Source organism: Stegostoma tigrinum, chromosome 13 (genome assembly GCF_030684315.1).
Source record: "Stegostoma tigrinum isolate sSteTig4 chromosome 13, sSteTig4.hap1, whole genome shotgun sequence".
Lineage (NCBI taxonomy): Eukaryota > Metazoa > Chordata > Chondrichthyes > Orectolobiformes > Stegostomatidae > Stegostoma > Stegostoma tigrinum.
The window spans coordinates 64,956,596-64,968,828 of NC_081366.1; the positions used below are offsets into that span (position 1 = coordinate 64,956,596).

Sequence of the window (12,233 nt, forward strand, 5' to 3'; positions counted from 1 at the left end):
GTGAGTCTTCGTAGAGGAGGAGGGGCATGTGGAGTAATATTGCTTTTGTTCGAGTTTTTTAGATTCTTAAGTAAAAGGAGAATAATAAAGAAACTGACTTAGCTCTTATAAATGTACCTCAATTTTGCCCTAAATATTGTGAAAGGATGAGTTTTCTTGATTTCTGCTTGCTTTAGATTGCTGGAAATGACCAATGCAGTGTTTTGTAAAATGCTCTGGGTCAGGCAAATGCCATCATCTCTCCTCCACCTTTCTACTTTCTGTAGTACGTCAGCCAAGCATTGAGTGGTATGCAATGAGTTTAGGTAGTAAATATTAACCACAATGTGAGAGGTTTTGCTTCTTTTGGCTAATGTCCCAGCAAAGAGCAGTCTGGATTGAGATCTGGAACAACAACCTGTCTGAATTTTATCCGTTCAAACTCGAAGTCACTGAGATCTATTGCAGCTCCAACCTGGGCAATTATACAGTTCTCTAGATATAAGATTTTTAGCAACCTGAAATCTCTGGGTTTCAGTTTTCATCTGGATTTTGATGTCTTAATTAAGCATATTCCATTCAAGGCAATGCACCAAATATAATGTTTCAGAGATAGTAGGAACTGCCAATGCTGGAGAATCTAAGATAACAAGGTGTAGAGCTGGATGAACACAGCAGGTCGAGCAGCATCAGAAGAGCAGGAAGGCTGACATTTCGGGCCTAGACCCTTCTTCAGAAATGGGGGAAGGGTCTAGGCCGAAACATCAGCCTTCCTGCTCCTCTGATGCTGCTTGGCCTGCTGTGTTCATTTAGCTCACACCTTGTTATCTGCACCAACTGTAATGCCTGACAAAGCCATGGTTCTACTGAGTTGATCAATTCAAGCCCTGGAATTAATGTTTACCATCAAATTGTGAAATACAGCCATTATAATGTTGGAGAATTTAGCATTTGTTCTTTATTTCCTCAGGACGCTTGGCTTGGCTAGTGTATATCGTTGGTGCTGTAATTGGAGGCAGGTTAATTTTTACTTGCACTGATGAACAAGATTCAATGGATGGAGAACTAGTTTATCGGTAAGTTATTGTTTTATTTTTAAAATATGCTATTTTTTTACAACTTGGAAATGCCATTTATGATCAGATATGAATCTGGTCCTTTGAAATTACATGGTATGAGCTTTGTCTCAAGGTGCTGCCCATCCATAGATGAAAGGATCAAAAATCTGAGGATCTCTTTGCTTCTTTGAATCTTGAGTGATGATTACTGATTACCAGTTAGATGGAGAGGGTGACTGGTTTCAATGACTAGAAGAATGTTTACCAATTGACAATAGCTACTTACTGCATCTTAGTTATCGCTGTTGCTTTTATTCCGAAGGTTGAAGACTAAGTTCAGTAAAGTATATAATTTATTTCAGGGCACAGTTGTGGAGTGGCCATGTTCCTACCTCTGAAGTGCAAGCTTCACCTGCTTTAGAAGTGTATAATGACCTTTCTCTGAACTGGCTGATTAGAAGATGTCTATAATTTAGTGCAGTACTGATGGAGTGCTACATCATTGGAGGTTTGATATTTTCCAATGCAATGTTCAGTTGAGGCCGAGCTTGCAAGGTGGATATTAGAAATCCTTCGGTCATTGTTAAAAGTATGTTAGAAGGTCATCGGGACCCTACAGTATGGAAACAGGCCATTTGGCCTAACAAGTCCACACCGCCCCTCCAAACAGCACCTCTTCCAGACCTGTTCCCCTACATTTTCCATGTCTAACACACCTAACCTAAAACTCCCTGGACACTATGGGTAATTTAGCATGGCCAATCTGTGTGCACTGCACATCTTTGGACTGTGGGAGGAAACAGGAGCACCCAGAGGAAACCTACGCAGACACAGGGAGAATGTGCAAACTCCACACAGTCCCCCAAGGGTGGAATTGAACCTGAGTCCCTGGTGCTGTGAGTCAGCAGTGCTAACCACTGAACCACACAGTTGTCCTGATATCCTGCATTCTTCCAACAACAACAAAAACAATGTATATATTTAGTCATTCATCTTGATTGCTCTTTGTGGGACCTTGCTATGACGTGACCTCAAATATAAATGATTGTTGATAAGCCACTTTCAGATGTGATGTAGTACTCCACACATTTTTTTTGTATTTATTCAGTGATCTTGTTCTACAGTCATAATTTAATACAAAACTATGTTCAAGACTTAACTCTTGATACTTTTTGCTATCTTATATACGCTTTTAAGATCAATCTCAGTTACCTTCTTTCAAATATTGCCTATGTTGAATTTTTTCACATTCAGTCACAGGATACTGTCAGCATATTTTTCAGTTTTGAACATGTATCAGCATTTTAAAGCTTCATCAAAGATAGCTGCACTTTTTTTTACTGGGTTATAATTAGCAACCAATCAAAGACTTGGAAAGCTGGACTGGAGCTGTCAAAACTAAACAGACCAATTGCTTGAAAACATTTAAACCTGTTACCTGAAAAATTCACTACTTGCTCTTGTTAAAGTTAGCAATAACGGTTTAAAAATGAGCTGACAATTTCAGGTACAGCACAGTTTATTTTGTTTGTCTCCACATGAGTTGAAGAAACGAATAGGCTATTGGAGCTTTTAATGATTGCTCTCAAAGAAAATGTGCAGGCCTGTTTTTTGCAAAGGCTTATTTTCTCCAAGATGAGTTGTAGCTGCATAATTTGAAATAAAGGAATTCTTGTATTCATAGAAGATAGGAGCAAGAGGAGGCCATTCATCATGATCATGGCTGATCGTCCGACTCAATAGCCGAACCCTGCTTTCTCTCCATAACCGTTGATCCCATTCGCCCTAAGTGCCATATCTAGCCGCCACTAGAGTACATTCAATGTTTTGGCATCAACTACTTCTTGTGGTAATGAATTCCACAGACTCGGCACTCTTCGGGTAAAGAAATGTCTCCTCATCTCCATTCTAAATGGTCTACCCTGAATGCTCAGACTCTGACCCCTGGACACACCCACCATTGGAAACATCCTCCCTGCATCTGTCCAGTCTAGTTCTGTTAGAATTTTATAAGTCTGTATGAGATCCCTCCCCCTAATTCATTTGAACTCCAGTGAAAACAATTCTAACTGAGTCAATCTCTCCTCCTACGTCAGTCCATACTCAAAGCACTCCCTTGAGAGCAAGAGTATCCTTCCTCAGAAAAGGAGACCAAAACTGCACATAATATTCTAGGTGTGGCCTCACCAAGGACTTGTATAACTACAACAACACATCCCTGCCCCGTACTTTAAATGTCTCGCGATTAAGGCCAATACAATTTGCCTTCTTTACTGCCTCCTGCACCTGCTTGCTTACCTTCACGGTTTATTTGAGTATGCCTATCATTTGCACTTACATATTTTGAAATTGAGTGTATGTGGAAGAGTGTGAAAGCTGTTCTTTTCCCTTTAATTTCTTTCCAACCCCATCTCTTCTTCTGATCTCACCCTTGCTGTATTTTAGTGATATCCTTCACCCTTGCTCTCTGACCTGAGCAATTTGTTCTTATCAAAGATCTCGTCTACATCTCTTTATGCTCAACTTTGATGAGGTCTGTACAGTCCTGAGCTGCTTCTTGCAGCACTTTCATTCTCATTTTTTTTTGCCCGCAAACTTTCCTCTGTGCAGTGGACTTGTTTCCCTCTCCAGTGCATAGAATCCTGTTTAAAGTTTCCAGTTTTCAGTCATTTTGCTGTGTTGTCTGTTTCCACCAGATGAAAAGTGTGAACTGGCTCTTCTGTCCAACATGAAGCTGTATGTTCACCACTTAAAAATGCAGTTAACTATGTTCTGCTATGAACAATAAGTAGCCAATTGACAAGGTTTTCTTAAGTCAATGGAATAAATTTTTGTCATGTTAAACTTGAGAAAAGTAACACAAATGTGACATCAAGCACACAACTACTGTAAACACATCTGGACACCCATGTACACAGTTAAAGGGAAATTGTGTCCAATATAAAGGAAAATTAAGAAGTTTAGAATCTTTTAGTTAACTTTGAAGCTCAGGTTTTTTTTAACCTGAGGCTGATGTTGTTTGGTTGGCATCTTGCATATAGCCAGTTGTAGTGAACGCTTGAGCAAGTGAGAAGATCTTATTTCGTAATCAATATTCTTTTGGGACTTACTGCATTTTGCAAAACGGCATCACTTCCAGAAAGGGAGAGCGAGAGAAAGAGTCCTTGTTCTAGATGTTACTGCAAGGTTCTGGATGTTATGCTATCGTTCTGGACCCTGCTAGTAAAAGCCACAGATAATCATGCTTCTGCTAAGAATCATAGAAACCCTACAGCGTGGAAACAGGCCATTTGGCCCAACAAGTCCACCCCTCCAAAGAGCATCCCGTTTCGACCCATATCCCCACCGCTGCAATTCCCTTGACTAACCCATCTAACCTAAACATCCTAGGGCACAATGGGCAATTTAGCATAGCCAATCCACTTACCCTGCAAAATCGTAGCATCTGGGGGCACGTGCCAAGATTGGGACAGGCGTCCCACAGACTGGACAAACAACAGACTAACTAGTCATACTCAGAATTGCACCTTAAACACAATATCCTTGGTTTCACCATCCCTGAGTGTGTCCTATCCCACTGCCCTGTCAAATCCTCCAAACGTGGCAATGCAGTGTTATGAGGTGGGAATGCTTCGGGAGACCTCAACATTAACTCCAGATCCCATTAAATCTCATATTATCAGGTCAAACATGGGCAAGAAAATCTTCTGCTCAATGCCAATGATTCCCCCCTCCCGTCCCCAAATGGCACTACCACCACCAACTCCCTCGAACTTCACGCTGAATACCGCCTTGAGGAGCCACTCAGGATGGCGAGGAAGTGAAATGTACTCTGGGTGGGGACTCCACTTTCCATCACCAAGATGGGTCGGTAAAATCATGACACACCAAGCTGGCTAAGCCCTAATGGATATAGCTGCTAAACTGAGTCTGTATCAGGTAGTGAGGGGAACCAACAAGGGGGGGAAAACATACTTGACCTCGACCTTACTAATATACCTGTAGCAAATGCCTATGTCTGTGTTCATGATATAATCAGTAGAAGTGACCACCTTTTGATTTGATTTCTTATTGTCACGTGTACCTAGGTACAGTGAAAGTTTTGTTTTGCATGCAGTACAGGCAAAGCCTACCATGCAAGCGCATTAGGATAATAGGACAGAGGGAAGAATACAATGTTATGATAGCAGAGAAAATGCACAAAGACTGAAATCAGCATTTAAATTTAAAATTTGAGAGGTCCATTCAGATGTCTGATAATGGGAAAAAGCTGTTCTTGCGTCTGGGTATGTGTGCTTAAGATTTTGTATCTTCTGCCTGATGGAAGAGATTATAACTGGGTTGGGAGGGTTACGTTCTTTGATTATGCTGCCTGTTTTTCCAAGGCAGCGTGAAGTATAAGTGGAGTCAATGGATTGAAGGTTGGCTTGTGTGATGAACTGGGCTGTGTTCACAGTCCTGTAGTTTCTTAAGGTCTTGGACAGAGCAGTTGCCAGACCAAGCCATGATGCAGCTGGATGGAATGCTTTCTGTGGTACATCTATAAAAACTGGTGAGCATCTTTATGGCATGTTGAATTTCCTTAGCCTCCAGAGCCTCGTGTTATGCTTTCTTGACTATAGCCTTAATGTGGACCGACCAGGACAGATTGTTGGTGATCATCACTCTGAGGAACTTGATGCTGTCAACCATCTCCACCTCTTCCCCATTGATGTAGATAGGGGCGCGCCCTCCATCTTGCTTACTGATGTCAGTGACTAGCTCTTTTGTTTTGCTGATGTTGAGGGAGAGATTGTTATCTTTACACCATGTCACCAAGCACTCAATCTCGTAGCTGTATTCAGCCTTAGTTATTGTTTGAGATCCAGCCCACAAAATTGCTGTTGTCAGTCATCTTGTAGATGGAGTTAGAATGAAATTTGGCCAAACAGTCTTAAGTGTATAGGGACTAAAGTAAGGGGCTGAATATGCAGCTTTACGGGGCATCGCTGTTGAGGATTATCTTGGAGGAGGTGTTGTTGCCTATTCTCATTGTGGTCTGTGGGTCAGGAAATAGATCCAGTTGCAGAGGGTAGAGCAGAGACCTACACCTTGGAGTTTGAAGATTAGTTTAGTTGGAATTACAGTGTTGAAGTTGGAGCTGTAGTCAATAAGTAGGAGTCTGACGTTGGTATCCTTGTTACCTAGATGTTCCAGGAATGAGTATAGGGTAAGGGACTTGGCGTCGGCTGTGGACCTGTTGTGACGGCAGGTGAATTGAAGGGATCAAGACTGGCTGGGAGGCAAGAGTTGATGTGAATTGTGACTAACCATTCGAAACAATTCATTATTCGAGCCACTGGGCAGTAGTCATCGAGGCCCGCTGCATGAGTTTTCTTTGGTACTGGGATGATAGTGGACTTCTTGAAGCTGGTGGGGACTTCCAATTGTAATAAGGAAAGTTTAAAGACGTCAGCTGGTACATGCGTAATCTGAGTGCACAGCCGGGTTCTTCATCTGGGCCAGTCACTTTCTGTGGGTTCACTGGGAAAGGCCGAACTGAGATTCACCACAGGGACTGAAGGAACAGGTGCATCCGAGGCTGTTGGGGCAGGTCACCTCGTTTCACTGATCTTCTATTCAAAATGAGTGTAAAATACATTGAGCGCATTAGGGAGGGATGTATTTTTGTCTGCTATTCTGTTGTGCTTTGTTTTGTAGCCTGTAGTGTCATGTAGGCCTTGCCACAAACAACGGGTGTCCATGTGGTTAATTTAGGTCTCTAGCTTAGTTTGGTATCGTCTCTTGATTTCTCTCATGACCTTATGGAGGTTGGATCTGGATATCAAGAAATAGAGTCATAGGGATCTATCACAGAAAAAGGCCCTTTGACCCATTGTGCCACATTAATCTAAAACAACCACCTAACTAATCCAATCCCACTTTCCAGCTCTTGCCTATAGCCTTGTATGCGCTTGGCATTCCAAGTGTACGCCTAAATACCTTTGAAATATTATGTGGGTTTCTGCCTCTACCACACATTACAAATAGTGAGTTCCAGATTCCCACCACATTCTACGTTAAAAAATTCCTCTCATCTCTTCTAAACCTTCTCACCGTTAGCTTTAAATCCACGCCTCTTTCTCGTTGATCCCCCCCCCGTCAAGGGAGCAAGTTTCTTCATGTCAAACCTACCTATGTACCTCCTAATTTTATACATCTCAATCATGTCCCCTCTCAATATTCTCTGCTCTCAGGAAACGAGCCCAACTCTGTCTAATCTTTCTTCATAACTGAAACTCTCCAGCCCAGCCAACATCCTGGTGAATATCCTCTGCACCCTTTACAGTGCAGTCCCATTCCCTCCAATATTGTGGATTCCAGAACCCCACACAGTACTGTTCTTCAACTCTATGCCTCAGCTAATAAAGGCAAATGTACCATATGTCTTTTTTAACCAATTTGTCCACCAATCCTGATACCTGAAGGGACCAGCAGAAATGTACACCAAGGCACCACTGATCTTCGGTATTTCCCAGAGGTCCTACCATTCATCATGTATTGCCTTGCCTTATTAGTCCTGCCCCAAGTTCATCACCTCACATTTATCTGCATTGATTTCCACGTGCCACTAATCAACCCACCTAACCAACTGGTGTATATCCTGTAGTCTAAAGCTCTGCTCTTCACGATTTAACACCTTAACAATTTTTGTATCATCTCTGAATTTACTGATCAACTCTCTTGCAAACAAATCAAAATCAGTTGTATAAATTACAAACAACAGGGCTCCAAAACTGATCCTCGTAAAATCCCACTGAACACAGGCTTCCAGTCAGAAAAATACCCCTCAACCACCACGGTGGCACAAACTGCAGCCTCACAGCACCAGCGACCCGGGTTCGATTCCAGCCTCGGGTGTCTGTCTGTGTGGAGTTTGCACATTCTCCCCGTATCTACGTGGGTTTCCTCCAGGTGCTCTGGTTTCCTCCCACAGTCCAAAGATGTGCGGGGTAGGTGGTTTGGCCATGCAAAATTGCCCATAGTGATCAGGGAGGTGCAGATTAGGTGGGATATTATGAGGTTCGGTGTGGACTTGTTGGGCCGAAGGGCCTGTTTCCATACTGTATGGATTCTAATTCGAAAAAAAACCATCACCCTCTGCTTCCTGCCATTCAGCCAATTATGAATCCAATTTGCTGAATTCATTGGATTTCCTGGGCTCTTCCCTTTGCTATAAGCCTCCTTCATGGGACCTTATTAAAAGCCTGCTGAAACCCAAGTAGACGACGTCAAAAGCGTTACCTGTATGTACACAACGAGTTGTCTCCTTAAAAAAATCAATCAAGTTGGTCAGATATTACCTCCCCTAAACAAAGCAATGCTGACTGTCTTGATTAATCCTAGTCTCTCCAAATGGATATTAATTCTGTCCCTCAGAATTACTTCTAATAACATTCCCACCACCAAGATTAGACAGAACAGCCTGTAGTTTCATGGTTTATCTCTAGGTCTCTTTTTAAATAACGGCACTACATTGCCTGGCACATCTCTTGCGGTCAGTGAGAAATTAATGAAAATTTTTACAAGCGCTCCTGCTATTTCCTCCCTTGCCTCCCTCAACTTGGGAAACATTTTGTCTAGCCCTGGAGATTTATTTATTTTAAACCCTTTCAGACCACTCAGAACCACCTCTGTCTGCGTTAATTTCTTAACTGTATCACAGGCCTTCTCCCTGATTTCTATATCTTCTCACTAGTGAGGTCTCACTCAGTAGAGCCCCACCTACACCCTCTGTCTCCATGCACAGATTACCTCTGTGATCCTTAACAGATCCTACTCTTCACCTTATTATCCTTAATGAACCTGTAAAACAATTTAGGATTTTCTTTGACTTTACCTGCCACCATGTTTTCACGTACCCTTTTGTCTCTCCTAATCTCTCTTTTGAGTTCCCTCTTCCACATTTTATTCTACTTGAGGGACTTGTGCTGTTTTGAGTTCTTGGTATCTGTCATAAGCTTCCTTTTTTTTCTTAAAGAGATGACATTTTTCCTTTGATATCCAGGGTTCACATGATTTGTTGGTCCCACCCTTTTGCTTTATTGGAACATGTTGCTCTTGTACTCTTCCAGTTTCCATTTTAAATGCATTCCACTGCTCTTTACTTCAAAGTAAATCTGTTCCCAGTGCACACTGACCAAATCATACCTGATTTTATTAAAATCAGCCTTGCCCCAGTTGTGAACTTTGATTTCAAACCTGTCCTTGTCCTTTTCCATAATATTTTTAAATCTAACAGAGTTATGATGGGTGTCTGCAAAATGCTTCTCAAATGATACTTCAATCACATGACTAGCTTTGTTAAATTAAATTAAATCCAGGACAGCGCCCTCTCCCAAGACCTTCTAAATACTGGCTTAAAAACCTATCCTTGATGTATTTTAACTATTCTACTCCCTCCAAACCGTTCACACAATGTCTACCTTAGTTAGTGTTGCATAAATTGAAATCCACTACAATCATTACCCTATAACTTTTACACTTGCCTGAAATGGCTGAAGGCAGTAGAATATAGGACAGTGCAGCAGAGGACAGTGCCCTTCGGACAACCATGTCCATGCCGGCCATAATGCCATTCTGAGCTAATCCCATCTGCTTCCACATGGTACATAATCCTGTATTCCCTTCCTGTTCATGTGTCTGTCTGAATGCCTCTCAAATGTTGCTAAAATGTGTATCACCTCCCTGGCACTGCATTCCAGGCACCTACCATCCTCTGTGTAAAAACACTTTCCTTGCACCTCTCCTTCGAACTTTTCCCCTCTCACCTTAAACCCATGCCCCCTAGAATTTGACATTTCCACCCTGAGAAAAAGACTGTAACTATCAACCCTATTTTTGCCCTCATAATTCCATTTTAATTCTATCAAATCACCCTTCATCCTTTGAGATAGTAGGAACTGCCGATGCTGGAGTCTGAGATAACAAGGTGTAGAACAGGTGAAACACAGCAGGCCATGCAGCTTCAGAGGAGCAGGAAAGCTGACATTTCAGGTCTGGCCCCTTCTTCAGAAATTTTCTGAAATGTCAGCTTTCCTGCTCCTCTGAAGCTGCACGGCCTGCTGTGTTCATCCAGCTCTACACCTTGTTACCCCTCAACCTTTGATGCTCTAGCAAACACAATCCAAGTTTGTCCAATCTCTCCTAATTGCTACTGCAAGCCAATTCAAACAGCATCTTGGCAAACCACTTCAAAGCCTCCACATCCTTCCTGTGGTGTTGCGACTAGAACTGCACATAATAATCCAAACAGACCTTAACTGGTTTTATACAGCTGCAACATGACTTACCCCATGTATGCAATGCCTCAACCAAAGAAAGCAAGCAATGCTATACTTCCATGTTTATCACCTTATCCATTTGCATTGCCACTTTCAGAAAGCTATGGACTTGCACTCTAAGATCCCTCTCTGTATTAATGCTCCTAAGTGTCCTACAATATATTCCTCTTGCATTTGACCTCCCAAATTGCATCACATTACACTTGGCCAGATTTAACTCCACCTGCCATTTCTCCACCCAACTTTTCAAACTGGTGTATATCCTGCTATACCTTTTGATGAGCTTCCTCACTATTCACAACCCCATCAATTTTCATATTGTCTGAAAACTTGCTAATTAGACTAACATTTCCATCCAAATCTGTATGCATTTTACAAACAGCAGTGGTCCCAACACTAATCCTTGCAAAATACAGACCTCCAGTCACACCACTCCACACCTACTCTCTTTTTTCTGTGACCAAGGCAATTATGTACCTAGATGCTGCAATGGATAAGGTTCCTGTCAACATTCTGCCAATCATCCTGAAAACTGGTACTCCAGTAATAGCCAAGGGTAGCAGATGCATGGGAACACTACCACCTGCAATTTTGCCTCTGCGACTTAGAACTCTTTGTTCATAATGTGATGATGCTGTTACTTTAACAGGTTAGTTTTGGCTTTTGTTTTGAAGAGAGGTTTTAAGATGGAGGTGAAGAGCAATCGCTAAAAAAAGTTAATAATTTATAAAGCTTTGGGTTTATTTTAAAAGGTTGGAACAACAGCTGTAGCCAACAGTGTGGCCACCAACCAGGCTCTCCAGTTTTGTTTTAAATTTTCAGGTTAGTTTTGAACAGAAGCTTTTAGGGACTCAAAAGAGTTGGAAGCTTCAGTGAATGTCTCCTGACTGCTAAATCTCTGAATTTGCTCTTGATGTTTTTACCTCCTGGATTGGCGATCTGCATATGAAAATCTGTGTCTGAATGTACTTTTTTGCCAACAGATGTGTTTACAGGATGTTACTATGTTGAAACAGTTAGTTAGTAAAAGTGTAGCATCTGTTATTTGGTTAAGTTTTCCAATAGTTAAGTTATTCTAAATTCCTCTTTCTTTTGTTTGTATATTTAACTATAGTGTTTAAACAGTGTTTTGCTTAACGTCAAGTGGTTTAACCAGTCACATTGCACCTAGAACGCAGCACTTCACATCTATCTTTAAAATAAGAAAAAGTTAGGGTCTAGACTAGCTTCTTAAAATACTTTTGAGGGGGGTCTGGTCTGGCTCTTAACAATTTCACTGGGTCAAAATCTCTCTAATGGCATTGTGGGTGTACATACATCCCAAGGGCTACAATGGTTCAAGAAAGTTTCTCACCAAGACAATTTAGAGATGGATAATAGATGCTGGCTGAGTTGGTGACACCCACGTTCCATAAATTATTGGGAAGAAATGTTGAAATTCATGATGAATTCCTGTGAGCTTGGCTATGTTCAGGTAAGGTTAATGATGTGGCCATTATAAAATGAACCAGCTAATTTTTAACACTGCCTTAAAATTCTCTTCAAATGCTGTTAATTTAGTTCATGAGTTTTTAATCTTTAATTACCCATATGTTATAGCAGCATTTGATATTAAACTTGAGATCCATATTCTCATTGCATGTTACAAGTTTTGTTTTAGTGTCATTTTGAGCCATGTCTGACATAAGGTTTTGTGAAAACTGAAAGAACTGCAGATGTTGTAAATCAGGAACAAAAGCAGAAGTTGCTGGAAAAGCTCAGCAGGTCTGGCAGTGTCTATGAAGAAAAAAATCAGTTAACATTTCAGTTCTGGTGACCATTCCTCAGAAATGATAGTAGCTAGGAAATCATTGGTTTATATACAGACCATAGA

General features: G+C 41.5%; 1 protein-coding gene across 1 annotated transcript in view; it reads left to right on the forward strand.

Annotated features, from left to right (window-relative positions):
• The window catches only part of LOC125458092 (ran-binding protein 17-like), a 1,334,110-nt gene that overhangs the window by 660,038 nt on the left and 661,839 nt on the right, over positions 1-12,233 (forward strand). Inside the window, exon 13 of the mRNA XM_059650767.1 lies at positions 950-1,055. Within this exon, the coding sequence (XP_059506750.1) occupies positions 950-1,055 (106 nt within the window). The remainder of the gene's footprint in view (positions 1-949; positions 1,056-12,233) is intronic.